At 42.2% G+C, this 27,500-nt stretch overlaps 2 protein-coding genes across 2 annotated transcripts in view; both read left to right on the top strand.

Annotated features, from left to right (window-relative positions):
• Positions 1 to 27,500, top strand: part of clrn2 (clarin 2) — a 133,063-nt gene that overhangs the window by 22,709 nt on the left and 82,854 nt on the right. The gene's annotated exons all lie outside the window — the stretch shown is intronic.
• lap3 (leucine aminopeptidase 3) overlaps positions 3,948 to 27,500 on the top strand; it is a 30,432-nt gene continuing 6,879 nt past the window's right edge. Inside the window, exons 1-7 of the mRNA XM_065016861.1 lie at positions 3,948 to 4,171; positions 8,296 to 8,411; positions 10,047 to 10,101; positions 13,499 to 13,604; positions 15,307 to 15,466; positions 16,417 to 16,581; positions 18,144 to 18,199. Of these exons, the coding sequence (XP_064872933.1) occupies positions 4,079 to 4,171; positions 8,296 to 8,411; positions 10,047 to 10,101; positions 13,499 to 13,604; positions 15,307 to 15,466; positions 16,417 to 16,581; positions 18,144 to 18,199 (751 nt within the window). The 5' untranslated portion in view covers positions 3,948 to 4,078. The remainder of the gene's footprint in view (positions 4,172 to 8,295; positions 8,412 to 10,046; positions 10,102 to 13,498; positions 13,605 to 15,306; positions 15,467 to 16,416; positions 16,582 to 18,143; positions 18,200 to 27,500) is intronic.

Genomic DNA, 27,500 nt, shown 5'->3' with positions numbered 1-27,500 from the left:
CTGGGTCTATCTACTGTCTATAGAAACTGTAATCTACACTACACTGGGTCTATCTACTGTCTATAGAAACTGTAATCAACACTGGGTCTATCTACTGTCTATAGAAACTGTAATCTACACTACACTGGGTCTATCTACTGTCTATAGAAACTGTAATCTACACTGGGTCTATCTACTGTCTATAGAAACTGTAATCTACACTACACTGGGTCTATCTACTGTCTATAGAAACTGTAATCTATACTGGGTCTATCTACTGTCTATAGAAACTGTAATCTACACTGGGTCTATCTACTGTCTATAGAAACTGTAATCTACACTGGGTCTATCTACTGTCTATAGAAACTGTAATCTACACTACACTGGGTCTATCTACTGTCTATAGAAACTGTAATCTACACTGGGTCTATCTACTGTCTATAGAAACTGTAATCTACACTACACTGGGTCTATCTACTGTCTATAGAAACTGTAATCTACACTGGGTCTATCTACTGTCTATAGAAACTGTAATCTACACTACACTGGGTCTATCTACTGTCTATAGAAACTGTAATCTACACTGGTCTATAGAAACTCTATCTATCTGTCTATAGAAACTGTAATCTACACTGGGTCTATCTACTGTCTATAGAAACTGTAATCTACACTGGGTCTATCTACTGTCTATAGAAACTGTAATCTACACTGGGTCTATCTACTGTCTATAGAAACTGTAATCTACACTGGGTCTATCTACTGTCTATAGAAACTGTAATCTACACTGGGTCTATCTACTGTCTATAGAAACTGTAATCTACACTACTGGGTCTATCTACTGTCTATAGAAACTGTAATCTACACTGGGTCTATCTACTGTCTATAGAAACTGTAATCTACACTGGGTCTATCTACTGTCTATAGAAACTGTAATCTACACTGGGTCTATCTACTGTCTATAGAAACTGTAATCTACACTGGGTCTATCTACTGTCTATAGAAACTGTAATCTCTATCTACTGTCTAAAACTGTAATCTAACACTGGGTCTATCTACTGTCTATAGAAACTGTAATCTACACTACACTGGGTCTATCTACTGTCTATAGAAACTGTAATCTACACTGGGTCTATCTACTGTCTATAGAAACTGTAATCAACACTGGGTCTATCTACTGTCTATAGAAACTGTAATCTACACTACACTGGGTATAGAAACTGTAATCAACACTGGCTCCTGTGAAGATGTGGAGGTAAGAGGTTCAAAAGTATCTATATCCACAGTAAAACGAGTCCTATATCGACATAACCTGAAAGGCCGCTCAGCAAGGAAGAAGCCACTGCTCCAAAACCGCCATAAAAAAGCCAGACTACGGTTTGCAACTGCATATGGGGACGAAGATCGTACTTTTTGTAGAAATGTCCTCTGGTCTGATGAAACAGAAATAGAACTGTTTGGCCATAATGACCATCGTTATGTTTGGAGGAAAAAGGGGGAGGCTTGCAAGCCGAAGAACACCATCCCAACCGTGAAGCACGGGGGTGGCAGCATCATGTTGTGGGGGTGCTTTACTGCAGGAGGGACTGGTGCACTTCGCAAAATACAGTGCCTTGCGAAAGTATTCGGCCCCCTTTAACTTTGCGACCTTTTGCCACATTTCAGGCTTCAAACATACAGTTCATCCAGAGTGATCATGGGCCTCTTGGCTGCATCTCTGATCAGTCTTCTCCTTGTATGAGCTGAAAGTTTAGAGGGACGGCCAGGTCTTAGTAGATTTGCAGTGGTCTGATACTCCTTCCATTTCAATATTATCGCTTGCACAGTGCTCCTTGGGATGTTTAAAGCTTGGGAAATCTTTTTGTATCCAAATCCGGCTTTAAACTTCTTCACAACAGTATCTCGGACCTGCCTGGTGTGTTCCTCGTTCTTCATGATGCTCTCTGCGATTTTAACGGACCTCTGAGACTATCACAGTGCAGGTGCATTTATACGGAGACTTGATTACACACAGGTGGATTGTATTTATCATCATTAGTCATTTAGGTCAACATTGGATCATTCAGAGATCCTCACTGAACTTCTGGAGAGAGTTTGCTGCACTGAAAGTAAAGGGGCTGAATAATTTTGCACGCCCAATTTTTCAGTTTTTGATTTGTTAAAACATTTTGAAATATCCAATAAATGTCGTTCCACTTCATGATTGTGTCCCTTGTTGTTGATTCTTCACAAAAAAATACAGTTTTATATCTTTATGTTTGAAGCCTGAAATGTGGCAAAAGGTCGCAAAGATCAAGGGGGCCGAATACTTTCGCAAGGCACTGTAGATGGCATCATGAGGCAGGAAAATGATGTGGATATATTGAGGCAACATCAGTCAGGAACTTAAAGCTTGGTCACCAATGGGTCTTCCAAATGGACAATGACCCCAAGCATACTTCCAAAAAGGGCATCAAAGTCAAGGTATTGGAGTGGCCATCACAAAGCCCTGACCTCAATCCTATAGAAAATTTGTGGGCAGAACTGAAAAGGCGTGTGCGAGCAAGGAGGCCTACTAACCTGACTCAGTCATACCAGCTCTGTTTTTATTTAATTGATTTATTTCACCTTTATTTAACCAGGTAGGCCAGATCACCTTTATTTAACCAGGTAGGCAAGTTGAGAACACCTTTATTTAACCAGGTAGGCTAGTTGAGAACACCTTTATTTAACCAGGTAGGCTAGTTGAGAACAAGTTCTCATTTGCAACTGTGACCTGGCCAAGATAAAGCAAAGCAGTGCGACACAAACAACAACACAGAGTTACACATGGAATAAACAAAACATACAGTCAATAATACAGTAGAACAAAAGAAAACAACAAGTCTATATACAGTGAGTGCAAATGAGGTAAGATAAGGAAATAAATAGGCCATGGTGGCGAAGTAATTACAATATAGCAATTAAACACTGGAATGGTAGATGTGCAGAAGATGAATGTGCAGGTAGAGATACTGGAGTGCAAAGGAGCAAAATAAATAAATACAGTATGGGGATGAGGTAGTTGGATGGGCTGTTTACAGATGGGCTAAGTTCAGGTGCAGTGATCTGTAAGCTGCTCTGACAGCTGGTGCTTAAAGCTAGTGAGGGAGATGTGAGTCTCCAGCTTCAGATATTTTTGCAATTCGTTCCAGTCATGGGCAGCAGAGAACTGGAAGGAAAGACGAGTGTATAGGGCTTTGGTGACAAAACGGATGGCACTGTGATAGACTGTATCCAGTTTGTTGAGTAGAGTGTTGGAGGCTATTTTATAGATGACATCACCGAAGTCGAGGATCGGTAGGATGGTCAGTTTTACGAGGGTATGTTTGGCAGCATGAGTGAAGGATGCTTTGTTGCGATATAGGAAGCCGATTCTAGATTTAATATTCGATTGGAGATGCTTAATGTGAGTCTGGAAGGAGGAATGGGCCAAAATTCACCCAATTTATTGTGGAAAGCTACCCGAAATGTTTGACCCAAGTTAAACAATTTAAGGGCAATGCTACCAAATACTAATTGAGTGTATGTAAACTTCTGACCCACTGGGAATGTGATGGAAGAAATAAAAGCTGAAATAAATCATTCTCTCTAATATTATTCTGACATTTCACATTCTTAAAATAAAGTGGTGATCCTAACTGACCTAAGACAGGGGATTTTACTAGGATTAAATGTCAGGAATTATGAAAAAAAATGAGTTTAAATGTATTTGGCTAAGGTGTATGTAAATATCTGACTTCAATTGCATGTGTACATCTAATATGTGTATATATATATGAAAGTTAAGTTAATAAATAAGAATCCACATTTTTCAGTGGTTGGGTTTCTGTGGAGATTAATTTGGTATTGTTTCGCAAACCCGTCGATAGGTGGCGACAGAGTTCATTTTCTTTTAAAACTGAAAAATCCAAAAGAAGAAAAACAAGCCAGCTGGAGTCGGTTACTAATGACGTAACAGTTTATGCGACAGGTGAAGGTCGGAAGACAAAAACCTTCCCAACGTGTTTATCCATCTTACAGTAGTACTCTCTGATCCATCTCATTCCCCCCGAGAGACGGATATAATAAAACCCAGAATACGATGCGGTTGTTAAGCGGAGCGGTGTTGCGGGCCACGATGAGACACCGCTGTCGCTACTTTTCTGTGGCACAAAACAACTGGAACGCCAGAAAAGTAAGTTTAATAAAGTCTAGATAACAAGATAATTACCTAGTCCCTTGACCCAGTTCCATTACACAGAGTTAAAGTCATTGGACGGAGGCGGTTTGGTTAAGATTCCCGACGCTCTGTTTTGAACATTAACGTCCTAGTTTCCACACCGCCAAAAAAAACACAAAAGGTTAGATTGAAATACAACTATTTTTTTTTCGGGTTCTAGTTTCCACACCGCCATATCTCCATGTTTACAGCGCTTGTTTCCAGAAAGCAGCCGTTAGACGGAGTCGACCGGCGGTGATTATTATCAATGTAACTCAGAACAGCGGAGCGTTAAATCCGCTGCGGACGTTCCGTGCGGACCGGACCGCTCGCTGGTTGGTCCAGACGCGATCAGGACACGCAGCTTGAAATATAATATAACACCAACTCTGAACCGACTTTATTCATTTGGGGACAGGTCAAAAATAATTACCATTCATGTCCCGGGATATAAACACTAGGTTGTCATTGTACCTGAAATGAAAATGAAAGGTCTTCTTCGATGAGGCTTAATGGCGGTTGACATGTTCTTAATTATCTTTCCTCAAAGTCATTTAAAAAAATAAAAATAAATACCCTACTATTTAACACTACACTCTCAAATAATAATAATAAATACCCTACTGTTTAAATCTATTTAGCCCTACTTCAGGCCAACAGTCAGAGGATGGGACACCACCACTCAACCCACCCTGTAACTCGTCTGATGTCTCTCACACCCAAACACCTCTCTGCAGCTGCCAACACAACCTCTATTTCCTGAGACTTACGTTCCACACCTGCAGTACAGTTGATAACTATTACTATGAATGCTGAAGATCCAACTTTACTGAAACATATATCACTTGTTGGTTTATATCTCTGTTCTGGTACAGATCTATTACACCCCTCTCAGGATCCTCTCAGGATCCCTCCTCTGTTCTGGTACAGATCTACTACCCCTCCTCTCAGGATCCCTCCCTCTGTTCTGGTACAGATCTACTACACCCCTCCTCTCAGGATCCCTCCCTCTGTTCTGGTACAGATCTACTCAGATCCCTACAGATCTACACCCCTCCTCTCAGGATCCCTCCCTCTGTTCTGGGTCAGATCTACTACACCCCTCCTCTCAGGATCCCTCCCTCTGTTCTGGTACAGATCTACTACACCCCTCCTCTCAGGATCCCTCCCTCTGTTCTGGTACAGATCTACTACACCCCTCCTCTCAGGATCCCTCCCTCTGTTCTGGTACTAGACCCTCTCAGGATCCCTCCCTCTGTTCTGGGTCAGATACAGATCTACTAGATCACCCCTCCTCTCAGGATCCCTCCCTCTGTTCTGGTACAGATCTCCTACTGGTCAGATCCCCTCCTCTCAGGATCCCTCCCTCTGTTCTGGTACAGATCTACTACACCCCCTCCCCTCTCAGGATCCCTCCCTCTGTTCTGGTACAGATCTACTACACCCCTCCTCTCAGGATCCCTCCCTCTGTTCTGGTACAGATCTACACCCCTCCTCTCAGGATCCCTCCCTCTGTTCTGGGTCAGATCTACAGATCTACCAGTCCTCTCAGGATCCCTCCCTCTGTTCTGGGTCAGATCTACTACACCCCTCCTCTCAGGATCCCTCCCTCTGTTCTGGGTCAGATCTACTACACCAGTCCTCTCAGGATCCCTCCCCCTCTGTTCTGGTACAGATCTACTAGTCACCCCTCCTCTCAGGATCCCTCCCTCTGTTCTGGTACAGATCTACACCCCTCCTCTCAGGATCCCTCCCTCTGTTCTGGTACAGATCCCCCCTCCTCTCAGGATCCCTCCCTCTGTTCTGGGTACAGATCTACTACACCCCTCCTCTCAGGATCCCTCCCTCTGTTCTGGGATCCCTCCCTCTGTTCTGGTACAGATCTACTACACCCCTCCTCTCAGGATCCCTCCCTCTGTTCTGGGTCAGATCTACTACACCCCTCCCTCTGTTCTGGTACAGATCTACTACACCCCTCCTCTCAGGATCCCTCCTCTGTTCTGGGTCAGATCTACTACACCCCTCCTCCCTCCCTCTGTTCTGGATCCCTCCCTGGGTCAGTTCTGGGTTCTGGGTCAGATCTACTACACCCCTCCTCAGTCCCTCCCTCTGTTCTGGGTCAACTCCTGCACCACTCTGCCTCCCTCTGTTCTGGGTCAACTCCTATCAATTCTGGGTCTGTCCTGTCCTCTCAGATCCCTCCCCTCTGTTCTGGTACAGATCTAGCCACCCTCCTCTCAGGATCCCTCCTCTGTTCTGGGTCTGCAGCCTCCTCCTCAAGGGTCCTCCTCTGTTCTGGTACAGATCTCTCCTCAGGATCCCTCCCTGACTGTTCATCTACAGCTAGCCACAGCCCTCTCTCAGGATCTCCTCTGTTCTGGGTCTGAGTCCTGTGACTGTTATGTACAGCTAGCCACACTCTCTCACAACTCCTATCAATAGTCCTGTGACTGTTATGTACAGCTAGCCACAGCCCTCTATAGTCCTGTGACTGTTATGTACAGCTAGCCACAGCCCTCTATAGTCCTGTGACTGTTATGTACAGCTAGCCACAGCCCTCTATAGTCCTGTGACTGTTATGTACAGCTAGCCACAGCCCTCTATAGTCCTGTGACTGTTATGTACAGCTAGCCACAGCCCTCTATAGTCCTGTGACTGTTATGTACAGCTAGCCACAGCCCTCTATAGTCCTGTGACTGTTATGTACAGCTAGCCACAGCCCTCTATAGTCCTGTGACTGTTATGTACAGCTAGCCACAGCCCTCTATAGTCCTGTGACTGTTATGTACAGCTAGCCACAGCCCTCTATAGTCCTGTGACTGTTATGTACAGCTAGCCACAGCCCTCTATAGTCCTGTGACTGTTATGTACAGCTAGCCACAGCCCTCTATAGTCCTGTGACTGTTATGTACAGCTAGCCACAGCCCTCTATAGTCCTGTGACTGTTATGTACAGCTAGCCACAGCCCTCTATAGTCCTGTGACTGTTATGTACAGCTGGCCACAGCCCTCTATAGTCCTGTGACTGTTATGTACAGCTGGCCACAGCCCTCTATAGTCCTGTGACTGTTATGTACAGCTAGCCACAGCCCTCTATAGTCCTGTGACTGTTATGTACAGCTAGCCACAGCCCTCTATAGTCCTGTGACTGTTATGTACAGCTAGCCACAGCCCTCTATAGTCCTGTGACTGTTATGTACAGCTAGCCACAGCCCTCTATAGTCCTGTGACTGTTATGTACAGCTAGCCACAGCCCTCTATAGTCCTGTGACTGTTATGTACAGCTAGCCACAGCCCTCTATAGTCCTGTGACTGTTATGTACAGCTAGCCACAGCCCTCTATAGTCCTGTGACTGTTATGTACAGCTAGCCACAGCCCTCTATAGTCCTGTGACTGTTATGTACAGCTAGCCACAGCCCTCTATAGTCCTGTGACTGTTATGTACAGCTAGCCACAGCCCTCTATAGTCCTGTGACTGTTATGTACAGCTAGCCACAGCCCTCTATAGTCCTGTGACTGTTATGTACAGCTAGCCACAGCCCTCTATAGTCCTGTGACTGTTATGTACAGCTAGCCACAGCCCTCTACTGTCTGTTGTTGTTGCTGCTGCTGTGTTTAAAGCCTTGGTAGTAGCTAGCTGGTGTGTTGACTGGTTGTGTTGACTGGTTGTGTTGACTGGATGTGTTGACTGGTTGTGTTGACTGGTTGTGTTGACTGGTTGTGTTGACTGGTTGTGTTGACTGGTTGTGTTAACTGGTTGTGTTAACTGGTTGTGTTGACTGGTTGTGTTGACTGGTTGTGTTGACTGGTTGTGTTGACTGGTTGTGTTGACTGGTTGTGTTGACTGGTTGTGTTGACTGGTTGTGTTAACTGGTTGTGTTGACTGGATGTGTTGACTGGTTGTGTTGACTGGTTGTGACTGGTTGTGTTGACTGGTTGTGTTGACTGGTGACTGGTTGTGTTGACTGGTTGTGTTAACTGGTTGTGTTGACTGGTTGTGTTGACTGGTTGTGTTGACTGGTTGTGTTGACTGGTTGTGTTGACTGGTTGTGTTGACTGGTTGTGTTGACTGGTTGTGTTGACTGGATGTGTCCATATAGGGTCTGGTACTCGGCGTTTACGAGAGCGAGGAGGAGGACGCCTCTCTCCATCTGACTGAATCAGCAGCTGGTGTCGACAGAGTTCTGTCTGGTAAACTGACTGAGCTGCTAAAGATGTGAGTCACACACACCTTCACACACCTACGCACACACACCTTCACACACACCTTCACACACACACACCTTCACACACCTACGCACACACACCTTCACACACACCTACACACACACATTCACACACACACCTTCACACACACCTTCACACACCTTCACACACACCTTCACACACACACCTTCACACACACCTTCACACACCTACACACACACACCTTCACACACACACCTTCACACACCTTCACACACGCACCTTCACACACACACCTTCACACACACACCTTCACACACACACACACACACACACACACCTTCACACACACACCTACACACACCTTCACACACACACACACACACACACACACACACACACACACACACACACACACACACACACACACACACACCTTCACAGACACACCTTCACACACACACACACAAACACCTTCACACACACACCTTCACACACACACCTTCACACACCTACACAGACACACCTTCACACACACACAAACACCTTCACACACACACCTTCACACACACACCTTCACACACCTACACAGACACACCTTCACACACACACACCTTCACACACACACACACAAACACCTTCACACACACACCTTCACACGCACCACTTCACACACACACACATACACTTTCACACACACACCTTCACACTCACACCTTCACACACACACCTTCACACACCTACACAGACACACCTTCACACACACACCTTCACACTCACACTTTCACACACCTACACAGACACACACCTTCACACACACACCTTCACACTCACACCTTCACACACCTACACAGACACACCTTCACACACACACACACACACACCTTCACACACACACCACACACACACCTACACACACCTACACACATACACCTTCACACACATACACCTTCACACACACACCTTCACACTCACACCTACACACGTACACCTTCACACACCTACACACACACACCTACACACACACACCTTCACACACACACACCTTCACACACACACACACTTACACACACCTTCACACACACACACACACACCTTCACACACACACACACAAACACCTTCACAGACACACCTTCACACACCTACACAGACACACCTTCACACACACACAAACACCTTCACACACCTACACACAAACACCTTCACACACACACCTTCACACACCTACACAGACACACCTTCACACGCACCACTTCACATACACACACATACACCTTCACACACACACCTTCACACTCACACCTTCACACACCTACACAGACACACCTTCACACACACCTACACACACACCTTCACACACCTACACAGACACACCTACACAGACACACCTTCACACTCACACCTTCACACACCTTCACACACACACCTTCACACACCTTCACACACACACCTTCACACACCTTCACACACACACCTTCACACACACACCTTCACACTCACACCTTCACACACCTACACAGACACACCTACACACACACACCTACACAGACACACCTTCACACACACCTTCACACACACACCTTCACACACACACCTTCACACACACATCCTATCTGTAAGAGTGTGTTGACTGGTGTAAAACCCTTCTCCTTGGTAACTCCTCAGATCAGGACCAGGTCTGAAGAAAGGGAAGACCAGAATATTCTACGGTCTTCATGAGGTAATATATATTACCAGAATATTCTACAGTCTTCATGAGGTAATATATATATTAACTATATTACCAGAATATTCTACAGTCTTCATGAGGTAATATATATTACCAGAATATTCTACGGTCTTCATGAGGTAATATATATTACCAGAATATTCTACAGTCTTCATGAGGTAATATATATATTAACTATATTACCAGAATATACTACAGTCTTCATGAGGTAATATATATTACCAGAATATTCTACAGTCTTCATGAGGTAATATATATTACCAGAATATTCTACAGTCTTCATGAGGTAATATATATATTAACTATATTACCAGAATATTCTACAGTCTTCATGAGGTAATATATATATTAACTATATTACCAGAATATACTACAGTCTTCATGAGGTAATATATATATTACCAGAATATTCTACAGTCTTCATGAGGTAATATATATATTAACTATATTACCAGAATATTCTACAGTCTTCATGAGGTAATATATATATTAACTATATTACCAGAATATTCTACAGTCTTCATGAGGTAATATATATATTAACTATATTACCAGAATATTCTACAGTCTTCATGAGGTAATATATATATTAACTATATTACCAGAATATTCTACAGTCTTCATGAGGTAATATATATATTAACTATATTACCAGAATATACTACAGTCTTCATGAGGTAATATATATTACCAGAATATTCTACAGTCTTCATGAGGTAATATATATATTAACTATATTACCAGAATATACTACAGTCTTCATGAGGTAATATATATTACCAGAATATTCTACAGTCTTCATGAGGTAATATATATTACCAGAATATTCTACAGTCTTCATGAGGTAATATATATTACCAGAATATTCTACAGTCTTCATGAGGTAATATATATTACCAGAATATTCTACAGTCTTCATGAGGTAATATATATTACCAGAATATTCTACAGTCTTCATGAGGTAATATATATTACCAGAATATTCTACGGTCTTCATGAGGTAATATATATTACCAGAATATACTACAGTCTTCATGAGGTAATATATATTACCAGAATATTCTACAGTCTTCATGAGGTAATATATATATTAACTATATTACCAGAATATTCTACAGTCTTCATGAGGTAATATATATTACCAGAATATTCTACAGTCTACATGAGGTAATATATATATTAACTATATTACCAGAATATTCTACAGTCTTCATGAGGTAATATATATATGAACTATATTACCAGAATATTCTACAGTCTTCATGAGGTAATATATATATTAACTATATTACCAGAATATACTACAGTCTTCATGAGGTAATATATATATTAACTATATTACCAGAATATTCTACAGTCTTCATGAGGTAATATATATATTAACTATATTACCAGAATATTCTACAGTCTTCATGAGGTAATATATATATTAACTATATTACCAGAATATTCTACAGTCTTCATGAGGTAATATATATTACCAGAATATTCTACAGTCTTCATGAGGTAATATATATTACCAGAATATTCTACAGTCTTCATGAGGTAATATATATTACCAGAATATTCTACAGTCTTCATGAGGTAATATATATTACCAGAATATTCTACAGTCTTCATGAGGTAATATATATATTAACTATATTACCAGAATATTCTACAGTCTTCATGAGGTAATATATATATTAACTATATTACCAGAATATTCTACGGTCTTCATGAGGTAATATATATATTAACTATATTACCAGAATATTCTACAGTCTTCATGAGGTAATATATATTACCAGAATATTCTACAGTCTACATGAGGTAATATATATATTAACTATATTACCAGAATATTCTACAGTCTTCATGAGGTAATATATATATTAACTATATTACCAGAATATTCTACAGTCTTCATGAGGTAATATATATATTAACTATATTACCAGAATATTCTACAGTCTTCATGAGGTAATATATATTACCAGAATATTCTACAGTCTTCATGAGGTAATATATATTACCAGAATATACTACAGTCTTCATGAGGTAATATATATATTACCAGAATATTCTACAGTCTTCATGAGGTAATATATATATGAACTATATTACCAGAATATTCTACAGTCTTCATGAGGTAATATATATATTAACTATATTACCAGAATATTCTACAGTCTTCATGAGGTAATATATATTACCAGAATATTCTACGGTCTTCATGAGGTAATATATATATTAACTATATTACCAGAATATTCTACAGTCTTCATGAGGTAATATATATATTACCAGAATATTCTACAGTCTTCATGAGGTAATATATATATGAACTATATTACCAGAATATTCTACAGTCTTCATGAGGTAATATATATTACCAGAATATTCTACGGTCTTCATGAGGTAATATATATTACCAGAATATTCTACAGTCTTCATGAGGTAATATATATATTAACTATATTACCAGAATATACTACAGTCTTCATGAGGTAATATATATTACCAGAATATTCTACAGTCTTCATGAGGTAATATATATATTAACTATATTACCAGAATATTCTACAGTCTTCATGAGGTAATATATATATTAACTATATTACCAGAATATTCTACAGTCTTCATGAGGTAATATATATATTAACTATATTACCAGAATATTCTACGGTCTTCATGAGGTAATATATATTACCAGAATATTCTACAGTCTTCATGAGGTAATATATATATTAACTATATTACCAGAATATACTACAGTCTTCATGAGGTAATATATATTACCAGAATATTCTACGGTCTTCATGAGGTAATATATATATTAACTATATTACCAGAATATTCTACAGTCTTCATGAGGTAATATATATATTAACTATATTACCAGAATATTCTACGGTCTTCATGAGGTAATATATATTACCAGAATATTCTACGGTCTTCATGAGGTAATATATATTACCAGAATATTCTACGGTCTTCATGAGGTAATATATATTACCAGAATATTCTACAGTCTTCATGAGGTAATATATATTACCAGAATATTCTACGGTCTTCATGAGGTAATATATATTACCAGAATATTCTACAGTCTTCATGAGGTAATATATATTACCAGAATATTCTACAGTCTACATGAGGTAATATATATATTAACTATATTACCAGAATATTCTACAGTCTTCATGAGGTAATATATATATTAACTATATTACCAGAATATTCTACAGTCTTCATGAGGTAATATATATATTAACTATATTACCAGAATATTCTACAGTCTTCATGAGGTAATATATATTACCAGAATATTCTACAGTCTTCATGAGGTAATATATATACCCTTACTAATTACCGTGTGTGTGTGTGTGTGTGTGTGTGCATACAGGACTTCCCATGCATAGCAGTAGTTGGTCTAGGGAGGAACTCTCTGGGTGTGTGTGGAACAGAGTACTGGGACACCTGTAAGGAGAACATCAGGGCTGCTATAGCAGGTGAGTCTCTCCTTTTACGTGTGTGTGTGTGTGTGTGTGTGTGTGTGTGTGTGTGTGTGTGTGTATAGAGGTGGGTTTAATAACAGCCAGTCTGTCTGGGTTCTCCAGAACCATGTGTTGACCCATATAGAGGTGGATGGGTTTAATAACAGCCAGTCTGTCTGGGTTCTCCAGAACCATGTGTTGACCCATATAGAGGTGGGTTTAATAACAGCCAGTCTGTCTGGGTTCTCCAGAACCATGTGTTGACCCATATAGAGGTGGGTTTAATAACAGCCAGTCTGTCTGGGTTCTCCAGAACCATGTGTTGACCCATATAGAGGTGGATGGGTTTAATAACAGCCAGTCTGTCTGGGTTCTCCAGAACCATGTGTTGACCCATATAGAGGTGGGTTTAATAACAGCCAGTCTGTATGGGTTCTCCAGAACCATGTGTTGACCCATATAGAGGTGGATGGGTTTAATAACAGCCAGTCTGTCTGGGTTCTCCAGAACCATGTGTTGACCCATATAGAGGTGGATGGGTTTAATAACAGCCAGTCTGTCTGGGTTCTCCAGAACCATGTGTTGACCTATATAGAGGTGGATGGGTTTAATGACAGCCAGTCTGTCTGGGTTCTCCAGAACCATGTGTTGACCCATATAGAGGTGGGTTTAATAACAGCCAGTCTGTCTGAGTTCTCCAGAACCATGTGTTGACCCATATAGAGGTGGATGGGTTTAATAACAGCCAGTCTGTCTGGGTTCTCCAGAACCATGTGTTGACCCATATAGAGGTGGGTTTAATAACAGCCAGTCTGTCTGGGTTCTCCAGAACCATGTGTTGACCCATATAGAGGTGGGTTTAATAACAGCCAGTCTGTCTGGGTTCTCCAGAACCATGTGTTGACCCATATAGAGGTGGGTTTAATAACAGCCAGTCTGTCTGGGTTCTCCAGAACCATGTGTTGACCCATATAGAGGTGGATGGGTTTAATAACAGCCAGTCTGTCTGGGTTCTCCAGAACCATGTGTTGACCCATATAGAGGTGGGTTTAATAACAGCCAGTCTGTCTGGGTTCTCCAGAACCATGTGTTGACCCATATAGAGGTGGATGGGTTTAATAACAGCCAGTCTGTCTGGGTTCTCCAGAACCATGTGTTGACCCATATAGAGGTGGGTTTAATAACAGCCAGTCTGTCTGGGTTCTCCAGAACCATGTGTTGACCCATATAGAGGTGGGTTTAATAACAGCCAGTCTGTCTGGGTTCTCCAGAACCATGTGTTGACCCATATAGAGGTGGATGGGTTTAATAACAGCCAGTCTGTCTGGGTTCTCCAGAACCATGTGTTGACCCATATAGAGGTGGGTTTAATAACAGCCAGTCTGTCTGGGTTCTCCAGAACCATGTGTTGACCCATTTAGAGGTGGGTTTAATAACAGCCAGTCTGTATGGGTTCTCCAGAACCATGTGTTGACCCATATAGAGGTGGGTTTAATAACAGCCAGTCTGTCTGGGTTCTCCAGAACCATGTGTTGACCCATATAGAGGTGGGTTTAATAACAGCCAGTCTGTCTGTCAGGAGGCTGCAGGGTTCTCCAGAACCATGTGTTGACCCATATCGAGGTGGGTTTAATAACAGCCACTCTGTCTGGGTTCTCCAGAACCATGTGTTGACCCATATAGAGGTGGGTTTAATAACAGCCAGTCTGTCTGTCAGGAGGCTGCAGGGTTCTCCAGAACCATGTGTTGACCCATATCGAGGTGGACGGGTGTAATGACAGCCAGTCAGCAGCAGAGGGAGCTGTTCTTGGGCTGTTTACTTACGATGACCTGAAAACCAAGAAGAAGACCAGAGTCACCACACAGCTGCACGGCAGGTACACACACACACAGACATACTGGCACACACACACTGGCACACACACACTGGCACACACACACACACACACACACTGGCACACACACACACACTGGCACACACACTGGCACACACACACTGGCACACACACTGGCACACACACTGGCACACACACACACACTGGCACACACACTGGCACACACACACACACACACACTGGCACACACACACTGGCACACACACTGGCACACACACACTGGCACACACACTGGCACACACACTGGCACACACACTGGCACACACACACTGGCACACACAGAGACACACACACACTGGCACACACACTGGCACACACACTGGCACACACACACTGGCACACACACACTGGCACACACAAACACACACACACACTGGCACACACACACTGGCACACACAGAGACACACAAATACACACACACACTGGCACACACACATAGACACACATAGACACACACACACACTGGCACACACACACTGGCACACACACACTGGCACACACAGAGACACACAAACACACACACACACTTTGGCACACACACACTGGCACACACACACTGGCACACACACACTGGCACACACAGAGACACACAAACACACACACACACTGGCACACACACACTGGCAAATCAAATCAAAATCAAATCAAATGTATTTATATAGCCCTTCGTACATCAGCTGATATCTCAAAGTGCTGTACAGAAACCCAGCCTAAAACCCCAAACAGCAAACAATGCAGGTGTCTGTGTGGCACACACACACAGACACACACAGAGACACACACACACACACAGACACACACACAGAGACGCACACACACACACACACACACACACACACACACACACACACACAGACACACACACAGAGACACACACACAGAGACACACACACACACGGACATCCACTGACTCTGTAACCTGTGTGTCCAGTGGATGTGTGTCTGGCTGGGAGAAGGGCGTGTTGTACGGAGAGGGGCAGAACCTGGCCCGTTACCTGATGGAAGCTCCAGCCAATCACGTCACTCCGTCAGTCTTCGCTGACACCATCACAAACAGACTGGCTCCCTACGCCGACCACGTCACCGTCCATAAGAGGTACAGAGGGGTACTGGGGGGAGGGACTGGGGGGAGGGACCGGGGAGGGACTGGAGGAGGGACTGGGGGAGGGACTAGAGGAGGGACTGGAGGAGGGACCGGGGGAGGGACTAGAGGAGGGACTGGGGAAGGGACTAGAGGAGGGACTGGAGGAGGGACTAGAGGAGGGACTGGAGGAGGGACTAGGGGAGGGACTGGGGGAGGGACTAGAGGAGGGACTGGAGGAGGGACTAGAGGAGGGACTGGGGGAGGGACTGGGGAGGGACCGGGGAGGGACTGGAGGAGGGACTGGGGGAGGGACTAGAGGAGGGACTGGAGGAGGGACTGGAGGAGGGACTGGAGGAGGGACTAGGGGAGGGACTGGGGGAGGGACTAGAGGAGGGACTGGAGGAGGGACTGGGGGAGGGACTAGAGGAGGGACTAGAGGAGGGACTGGGGGAGGGACCGGGGGAGGGACTGGAGGAGGGACTAGAGGAGGGACTAGAGGGACTAGGGGAGGGACTGGGGGAGGGACTAGAGGAGGGACTGGAGGAGGGACTGGGGGAGGGACTGGGGGAGGGCCTGGGGGAGGGACTAGAGGAGGGACTGGGGGAGGGACTAGAGGAGGGACTGGGGGAAGGACTAGAGGGAGGGACTGGAGGAGGGACTAGAGGAGGGACTGGAGGAGGGACTGGGGGAGGGACTAGGGGAGGGACTGGAGGAGGGACTGGGGGAGGGACTGGAGGAGGGACTAGGGGAGGGACTGGGGAGGGACTGGGGGAGGGACTGGGAGGAGGGACTGGGGGAGGGACTAGATGAGGGACTGGAGGAGGGACTGGGGGAGGGACTAGAGGAGGGACTGGAGGAGGGACTGGGGGAGGGACTAGAGGAGTGACTGGGGGAGGGACTAGAGGAGGGACTGGAGGAGGGACTAGGGGAGGGACTAGAGGAGGGACTGGGGGAGGGACTAGAGGAGGGACTGGGGGAGGGACTGGGGGAGGGACTAGAGGAGGGACTGGAGGGATGAGGAGGAAGAGGAGGGACTGGAGGGAAGAGGAGGGACTGGGGGAGGGATGAGGAGGAAGAGGAGCGACTGGAGGGAAGAGGGACTGGGGGGATGAGGAGGAAGAGGAGGGACTGGAGGGAAGAGGAAGGACTGGAGGGATGAGGAGGGAAGAGGAGGGACTGGGGGGATGAGGAGGAAGAGGAGGGACTGGAGGGATGAGGAGGAAGAGGGACTGGAGGGACTGGGGGGGTGAGGAGGAAGAGGAGGGACTGGAGGGACTGGGGGAGGGAAGAGGAGGGACTGGGGGATGAGGAGGAAGAGGGACTGGGGGAAGAGGAGGGACTGGGGGGATGAGGAGGAAGAGGAGGGACTGGAGGGATGAGGAGGAAGAGGGACTGGGGGGAAGAGGAGGGACTGGAGGAATGAGGAGGAAGAGGACTGGGGGGGTGGGAGAGGGAGGAGTCAGGATGTAACATTTATTTTGACAAAAGTTTAATTACGGATGTCATTAACAAGTGTGTGTGTGTGTGTGTGTGTGTGTGTGTGTGTGTGTGTGTGTGTGTGTGTGTGTGTGCAGGTCTCAAGAGTGGATAGAGGAGCAGCAGATGGGAGCTTTCCTCAGTGTTTCTAAAGGTGATAGATGGGATGGTTCCTCAGTGTTTCTAAAGGTGATAGATGGGATGGTTCCTCAGTGTTTCTAAAGGTGATAGATGGGAGGGTTCCTCAGTGTTTCTAAAGGTGATAGATGGGAGGGTTCCTCAGTGTTTCTAAAGGTGATAGATGGGAGGGTTCCTCAGTGTTTCTAAAGGTGATAGATGGGAGGGTTCCTCAGTGTTTCTAAAGGTGATAGATGGGAGGGTTCCTCAGTGTTTCTAAAGGTGATAGATGGGAGGGTTCCTCAGTGTTTCTAAAGGTGATAGATGGGAGGGTTCCTCAGTGTTTCTAAAGGTGATAGATGGGAGCGTTCCTCAGTGTTCATTATATTATATACAGTTGGTTCAGCAGCCTACAGCGACATTATATTATATACAGTTGGTTCAGCCTCCAGCGACATTATATTATATACAGTTGGTTCAGCAGCCTACAGCTACATTATATTATATACAGTTGGTTCAGCAGCCTACAGCGACATTATATTATATACAGTTGGTTCAGCAGCCTACAGCGACATTATATTATATACAGTTGGTTCAGCCTACAGCGACATTATATTATATACTGTTGGTTCAGCAGCCTACAGCGACATTATATTATATACAGTTGGTTCAGCAGCCTACAGCGACATTATATTATATACTGTTGGTTCAGCAGCCTCCAGCGACATTATATTATATACAGTTGGTTCAGCCTACAGCGACATTATATTATATACAGTTGGTTCAGCAGCCTACAGCGACATTATATTATATACAGTTGGTTCAGCAGCCTACGGCGACATTATATTATATACAGTTGGTTCAGCCTCCAGCGACATTATATTATATACAGTTGGTTCAGCAGCCTACAGCGACATTGTATTATATACAGTTGGTTCAGCCTACAGCGACATTATATTATATACAGTTGGTTCAGCAGCCTACAGCGACATTATATTATATACAGTTGGTTCAGCCTACAGCGACATTATATTATATACAGTTGGTTCAGCCTCTGGCGACATTATATTATATACAGTTGGTTCAGCCTACAGCGACATTATATTATATACAGTTGGTTCAGCCTACAGTGACATTATATTATATACAGTTGGTTCAGCAGCCTACAGCGACATTATATTATATACAGTTGGTTCAGCCTACAGCGACATGATATTATATACAGTTGGTTCAGCAGCCTACAGCGACATTATATTATATACAGTTGGTTCAGCCTACAGCGACATTATATTATATACAGTTGGTTCAGCCTCCGGCGACATTATAATATATACAGTTGGTTCAGCCTCCAGCGACATTATATTATATACAGTTGGTTCAGCAGCCTCCAGCGACATTATATTATATACAGTTGGTTCAGCCTCCAGTGACATTATATTATATACAGTTGGTTCAGCCTCCAGCGACATTATATTATATACAGTTGGTTCAGCCTCCAGCGACATTATATTATATACAGTTGGTTCAGCAGCCTACAGCGACATTATATTATATACAGTTGGTTCAGCAGCCTACAGCGACATTATATGATATACAGTTGGTTCAGCAGCCTACAGCGACATTATATTATATACAGTTGGTTCAGCAGCCTACAGCGACATTATATTATATACAGTTGGTTCAGCCTACAGCGACATTATATTATATACAGTTGGTTCAGCAGCCTACAGCGACATTATATTATATACAGTTGGTTCAGCCTACAGCGACATTATATTATATACAGTTGGTTCAGCAGCCTACAGCGACATTATATTATATACAGTTGGTTCAGCCTACAGCGACATTATATTATATACAGTTGGTTCAGCCTACAGCGACATTATATTATATACAGTTGATTCAGCAGCCTACAGCGACATTATATTATATACAGTTGGTTCAGCCTCCAGCGACATTATATTATATACAGTTGGTTCAGCAGCCTACAGCGACATTATATTATATACAGTTGGTTCAGCCTCCAGCGACATTATATTATATACAGTTGGTTCAGCAGCCTACAGCGACATTATATTATATACAGTTGGTTCAGCCTACAGCGACATTATATTATATACAGTTGGTTCAGCAGCCTACAGCGACATTATATTATATACAGTTGGTTCAGCCTACAGCGACATTATATTATATACAGTTGGTTCAGCCTCTGGCGACATTATATTATATACAGTTGGTTCAGCCTACAGCGACATTATATTATATACAGTTGGTTCAGCCTACAGCGACATTATATTATATACAGTTGGTTCAGCAGCCTACAGCGACATTATATTATATACAGTTGGTTCAGCCTACAGCGACATGATATTATATACAGTTGGTTCAGCAGCCTACAGCGACATTATATTATATACAGTTGGTTCAGCCTACAGCGACATTATATTATATACAGTTGGTTCAGCCTCCGGCGACATTATAATATATACAGTTGGTTCAGCCTCCAGCGACATTATATTATATACAGTTGGTTCAGCAGCCTCCAGCGACATTATATTATATACAGTTGGTTCAGTCTCCAGCGACATTATATTATATACAGTTGGTTCAGCCTCCAGCGACATTATATTATATACAGTTGGTTCAGCCTCCAGCGACATTATATTATATACAGTTGGTTCAGCAGCCTACAGCGACATTATATTATATACAGTTGGTTCAGCAGCCTACAGCGACATTATATGATATACAGTTGGTTCAGCAGCCTACAGCGACATTATATTATATACAGTTGGTTCAGCAGCCTACAGCGACATTATATTATATACAGTTGGTTCAGCCTACAGCGACATTATATTATATACAGTTGGTTCAGCAGCCTACAGCGACATTATATTATATACAGTTGGTTCAGCCTACAGCGACATTATATTATATACAGTTGGTTCAGCCTACAGCGACATTATATTATATACTGTTGGTTCAGCAGCCTACAGCGACATTATATTATATACAGTTGGTTCAGCAGCCTACAGCGACATTATATTATATACTGTTGGTTCAGCAGCCTCCAGCGACATTATATTATATACAGTTGGTTCAGCCTACAGCGACATTATATTATATACAGTTGGTTCAGCAGCCTACAGCGACATTATATTATATACAGTTGGTTCAGCAGCCTACGGCGACATTATATTATATACAGTTGGTTCAGCCTCCAGCGACATTATATTATATACAGTTGGTTCAGCAGCCTACAGCGACATTATATTATATACAGTTGGTTCAGCCTACAGCGACATTATATTATATACAGTTGGTTCAGCAGCCTACAGCGACATTATATTATATACAGTTGGTTCAGCCTACAGCGACATTATATTATATACAGTTGGTTCAGCCTCCGGCGACATTATAATATATACAGTTGGTTCAGCCTCCAGCGACATTATATTATATACAGTTGGTTCAGCAGCCTCCAGCGACATTATATTATATACAGTTGGTTCAGCCTCCAGTGACATTATATTATATACAGTTGGTTCAGCCTCCAGCGACATTATATTATATACAGTTGGTTCAGCCTCCAGCGACATTATATTATATACAGTTGGTTCAGCAGCCTACAGCGACATTATATTATATACAGTTGGTTCAGCAGCCTACAGCGACATTATATGATATACAGTTGGTTCAGCAGCCTACAGCGACATTATATTATATACAGTTGGTTCAGCAGCCTACAGCGACATTATATTATATACAGTTGGTTCAGCCTACAGCGACATTATATTATATACAGTTGGTTCAGCAGCCTACAGCGACATTATATTATATACAGTTGGTTCAGCCTACAGCGACATTATATTATATACAGTTGGTTCAGCAGCCTACAGCGACATTATATTATATACAGTTGGTTCAGCCTACAGCGACATTATATTATATACAGTTGGTTCAGCCTACAGCGACATTATATTATATACAGTTGATTCAGCAGCCTACAGCGACATTATATTATATACAGTTGGTTCAGCCTCCAGCGACATTATATTATATACAGTTGGTTCAGCAGCCTACAGCGACATTATATTATATACAGTTGGTTCAGCAGCCTACAGCGACATTATATTATATACAGTTGGTTCAGCCTACAGCGACATTATATTATATACAGTTGGTTCAGCAGCCTACAGCGACATTATATTATATACAGTTGGTTCAGCAGCCTACAGCGACATTATATTATATACAGTTGGTTCAGCCTACAGCGACATTATATTATATACAGTTGGTTCAGCCTACAGCGACATTATATTATATACAGTTGGTTCAGCAGCCTACAGCGACATTATATTATATACAGTTGGTTCAGCAGCCTACAGCGACATTATATTATATACAGTTGGTTCAGCAGCCTACAGCGACATTATATTATATACAGTTGGTTCAGCAGCCTACAGCGACATTATATTATATACAGTTGGTTCAGCAGCCTACAGCGACATTATATTATATACAGTTGGTTCAGCCTCCAGCGACATTATATTATATACAGTTGGTTCAGCAGCCTACAGCTACATTATATTATATACAGTTGGTTCAGCAGCCTACAGCGACATTATATTATATACAGTTGGTTCAGCAGCCTACAGCGACATTATATTATATACAGTTGGTTCAGCCTACAGCGACATTATATTATATACTGTTGGTTCAGCAGCCTACAGCGACATTATATTATATACAGTTGGTTCAGCAGCCTACAGCGACATTATATTATATACTGTTGGTTCAGCAGCCTCCAGCGACATTATATTATATACAGTTGGTTCAGCCTACAGCGACATTATATTATATACAGTTGGTTCAGCAGCCTACAGCGACATTATATTATATACAGTTGGTTCAGCAGCCTACGGCGACATTATATTATATACAGTTGGTTCAGCCTCCAGCGACATTATATTATATACAGTTGGTTCAGCAGCCTACAGCGACATTATATTATATACAGTTGGTTCAGCCTACAGCGACATTATATTATATACAGTTGGTTCAGCAGCCTACAGCGACATTATATTATATACAGTTGGTTCAGCCTACAGCGACATTATATTATATACAGTTGGTTCAGCCTCTGGCGACATTATATTATATACAGTTGGTTCAGCCTACAGCGACATTATATTATATACAGTTGGTTCAGCCTACAGCGACATTATATTATATACAGTTGGTTCAGCAGCCTACAGCGACATTATATTATATACAGTTGGTTCAGCCTACAGCGACATGATATTATATACAGTTGGTTCAGCAGCCTACAGCGACATTATATTATATACAGTTGGTTCAGCCTACAGCGACATTATATTATATACAGTTGGTTCAGCCTCCGGCGACATTATAATATATACAGTTGGTTCAGCCTCCAGCGACATTATATTATATACAGTTGGTTCAGCAGCCTCCAGCGACATTATATTATATACAGTTGGTTCAGCCTACAGCGACATTATATTATATACAGTTGGTTCAGCCTACAGCGACATTATATTATATACAGTTGGTTCAGCCTACAGCGACATTATATTATATACAGTTGGTTCAGCCTACAGCGACATTATATTATATACAGTTGGTTCAGCAGCCTACAGCGACATTATATTATATACAGTTGGTTCAGCCTACAGCGACATGATATTATATACAGTTGGTTCAGCAGCCTACAGCGACATTATATTATATACAGTTGGTTCAGCCTACAGCGACATTATATTATATACAGTTGGTTCAGCAGCCTACAGCGACATTATATTATATACAGTTGGTTCAGCAGCCTACAGCGACATTATATTATATACTGTTGGTTCAGCAGCCTCCAGCGACATTATATTATATACAGTTGGTTCAGCCTACAGCCAGCAGCCTACAGCGACATTATATTATATACAGTTGGTTCAGCAGCCTACAGCGACATTATATTATATACAGTTGGTTCAGCCTCCAGCGACATTATATTATATACAGTTGGTTCAGCAGCCTACAGCGACATTATATTATATACAGTTGGTTCAGCCTACAGCGACATTATATTATATACAGTTGGTTCAGCAGCCTACAGCGACATTATATTATATACAGTTGGTTCAGCCTACAGCGACATTATATTATATACAGTTGGTTCAGCCTCTGGCGACATTATATTATATACAGTTGGTTCAGCCTACAGCGACATTATATTATATACAGTTGGTTCAGCCTACAGCGACATTATATTATATACAGTTGGTTCAGCAGCCTACAGCGACATTATATTATATACAGTTGGTTCAGCCTACAGCACATGATATTATATACAGTTGGTTCAGCAGCCTACAGCGACATTATATTATATACAGTTGGTTCAGCCTACAGCGACATTATATTATATACAGTTGGTTCAGCCTCCGGCGACATTATAATATATACAGTTGGTTCAGCCTCCAGCGACATTATATTATATACAGTTGGTTCAGCAGCCTCCAGCGACATTATATTATATACAGTTGGTTCAGTCTCCAGCGACATTATATTATATACAGTTGGTTCAGCCTCCACACATTATATTATATACAGTTGGTTCAGCCTCCAGCGACATTATATTATATACAGTTGGTTCAGCAGCCTACAGCGACATTATATTATATACAGTTGGTTCAGCATATACAGTTATATGATATACAGTTGGTTCAGCAGCCTACAGACATTATATTATATACAGTTGGTTCAGCAGCCTACAGCGACATTATATTATATACAGTTGGTTCAGCCTACAGCGACATTATATTATATACAGTTGGTTCAGCAGCCTACAGCGACATTATATTATATACAGTTGGTTCAGCCTACAGCGACATTATATTATATACAGTTGGTTCAGCCTACAGCGACATTATATTATATACTGTTGGTTCAGCAGCCTACAGCGACATTATATTATATACAGTTGGTTCAGCAGCCTACAGCGACATTATATTATATACTGTTGGTTCAGCAGCCTCCAGCGACATTATATTATATACAGTTGGTTCAGCCTACAGCGACATTATATTATATACAGTTGGTTCAGCAGCCTACAGCGACATTATATTATATACAGTTGGTTCAGCAGCCTACGGCGACATTATATTATATACAGTTGGTTCAGCCTCCAGCGACATTATATTATATACAGTTGGTTCAGCAGCCTACAGCGACATTATATTATATACAGTTGGTTCAGCCTACAGCGACATTATATTATATACAGTTGGTTCAGCAGCCTACAGCGACATTATATTATATACAGTTGGTTCAGCCTACAGCGACATTATATTATATACAGTTGGTTCAGCCTCCGGCGACATTATAATATATACAGTTGGTTCAGCCTCCAGCGACATTATATTATATACAGTTGGTTCAGCAGCCTCCAGCGACATTATATTATATACAGTTGGTTCAGCCTCAGTGACATTATATTATATACAGTTGGTTCAGCCTCCAGCGACATTATATTATATACAGTTGGTTCAGCCTCCAGCGACATTATATTATATACAGTTGGTTCAGCAGCCTACAGCGACATTATATTATATACAGTTGGTTCAGCAGCCTACAGCGACATTATATGATATACAGTTGGTTCAGCAGCCTACAGCGACATTATATTATATACAGTTGGTTCAGCAGCCTACAGCGACATTATATTATATACAGTTGGTTCAGCCTACAGCGACATTATATTATATACAGTTGGTTCAGCAGCCTACAGCGACATTATATTATATACAGTTGGTTCAGCCTACAGCGACATTATATTATATACAGTTGGTTCAGCAGCCTACAGCGACATTATATTATATACAGTTGGTTCAGCCTACAGCGACATTATATTATATACAGTTGGTTCAGCCTACAGCGACATTATATTATATACAGTTGATTCAGCAGCCTACAGCGACATTATATTATATACAGTTGGTTCAGCCTCCAGCGACATTATATTATATACAGTTGGTTCAGCAGCCTACAGCGACATTATATTATATACAGTTGGTTCAGCAGCCTACAGCGACATTATATTATATACAGTTGGTTCAGCCTACAGCGACATTATATTATATACAGTTGGTTCAGCAGCCTACAGCGACATTATATTATATACAGTTGGTTCAGCAGCCTACAGCGACATTATATTATATACAGTTGGTTCAGTTGCGACATTATATTATATACAGTTGGTTCAGCCTACAGCGACATTATATTATATACAGTTGGTTCAGCAGCCTACAGCGACATTATATTATATACAGTTGGTTCAGCAGCCTACAGCGACATTATATTATATACAGTTGGTTCAGCAGCCTACAGCGACATTATATTATATACAGTTGGTTCAGCAGCCTACAGCGACATTATATTATATACAGTTGGTTCAGCAGCCTACAGCGACATTATATTATATACAGTTGGTTCAGCCTCCAGCGACATTATATTATATACAGTTGGTTCAGCAGCCTACAGCTACATTATATTATATACAGTTGGTTCAGCAGCCTACAGCGACATTATATTATATACAGTTGGTTCAGCAGCCTACAGCGACATTATATTATATACAGTTGGTTCAGCCTACAGCGACATTATATTATATACTGTTGGTTCAGCAGCCTACAGCGACATTATATTATATACAGTTGGTTCAGCAGCCTACAGCGACATTATATTATATACTGTTGGTTCAGCAGCCTCCAGCGACATTATATTATATACAGTTGGTTCAGCCTACAGCGACATTATATTATATACAGTTGGTTCAGCAGCCTACAGCGACATTATATTATATACAGTTGGTTCAGCAGCCTACGGCGACATTATATTATATACAGTTGGTTCAGCCTCCAGCGACATTATATTATATACAGTTGGTTCAGCAGCCTACAGCGACATTATATTATATACAGTTGGTTCAGCCTACAGCGACATTATATTATATACAGTTGGTTCAGCAGCCTACAGCGACATTATATTATATACAGTTGGTTCAGCCTACAGCGACATTATATTATATACAGTTGGTTCAGCCTCTGGCGACATTATATTATATACAGTTGGTTCAGCCTACAGCGACATTATATTATATACAGTTGGTTCAGCCTACAGCGACATTATATTATATACAGTTGGTTCAGCAGCCTACAGCGACATTATATTATATACAGTTGGTTCAGCCTACAGCGACATGATATTATATACAGTTGGTTCAGCAGCCTACAGCGACATTATATTATATACAGTTGGTTCAGCCT

This window comes from Oncorhynchus nerka, unplaced genomic scaffold (assembly GCF_034236695.1).
Source record: "Oncorhynchus nerka isolate Pitt River unplaced genomic scaffold, Oner_Uvic_2.0 unplaced_scaffold_822, whole genome shotgun sequence".
In the NCBI taxonomy this organism is placed as follows: Eukaryota; Metazoa; Chordata; class Actinopteri; order Salmoniformes; family Salmonidae; genus Oncorhynchus; species Oncorhynchus nerka.
This window is presented reverse-complemented; position numbering and strand designations above follow the sequence as displayed.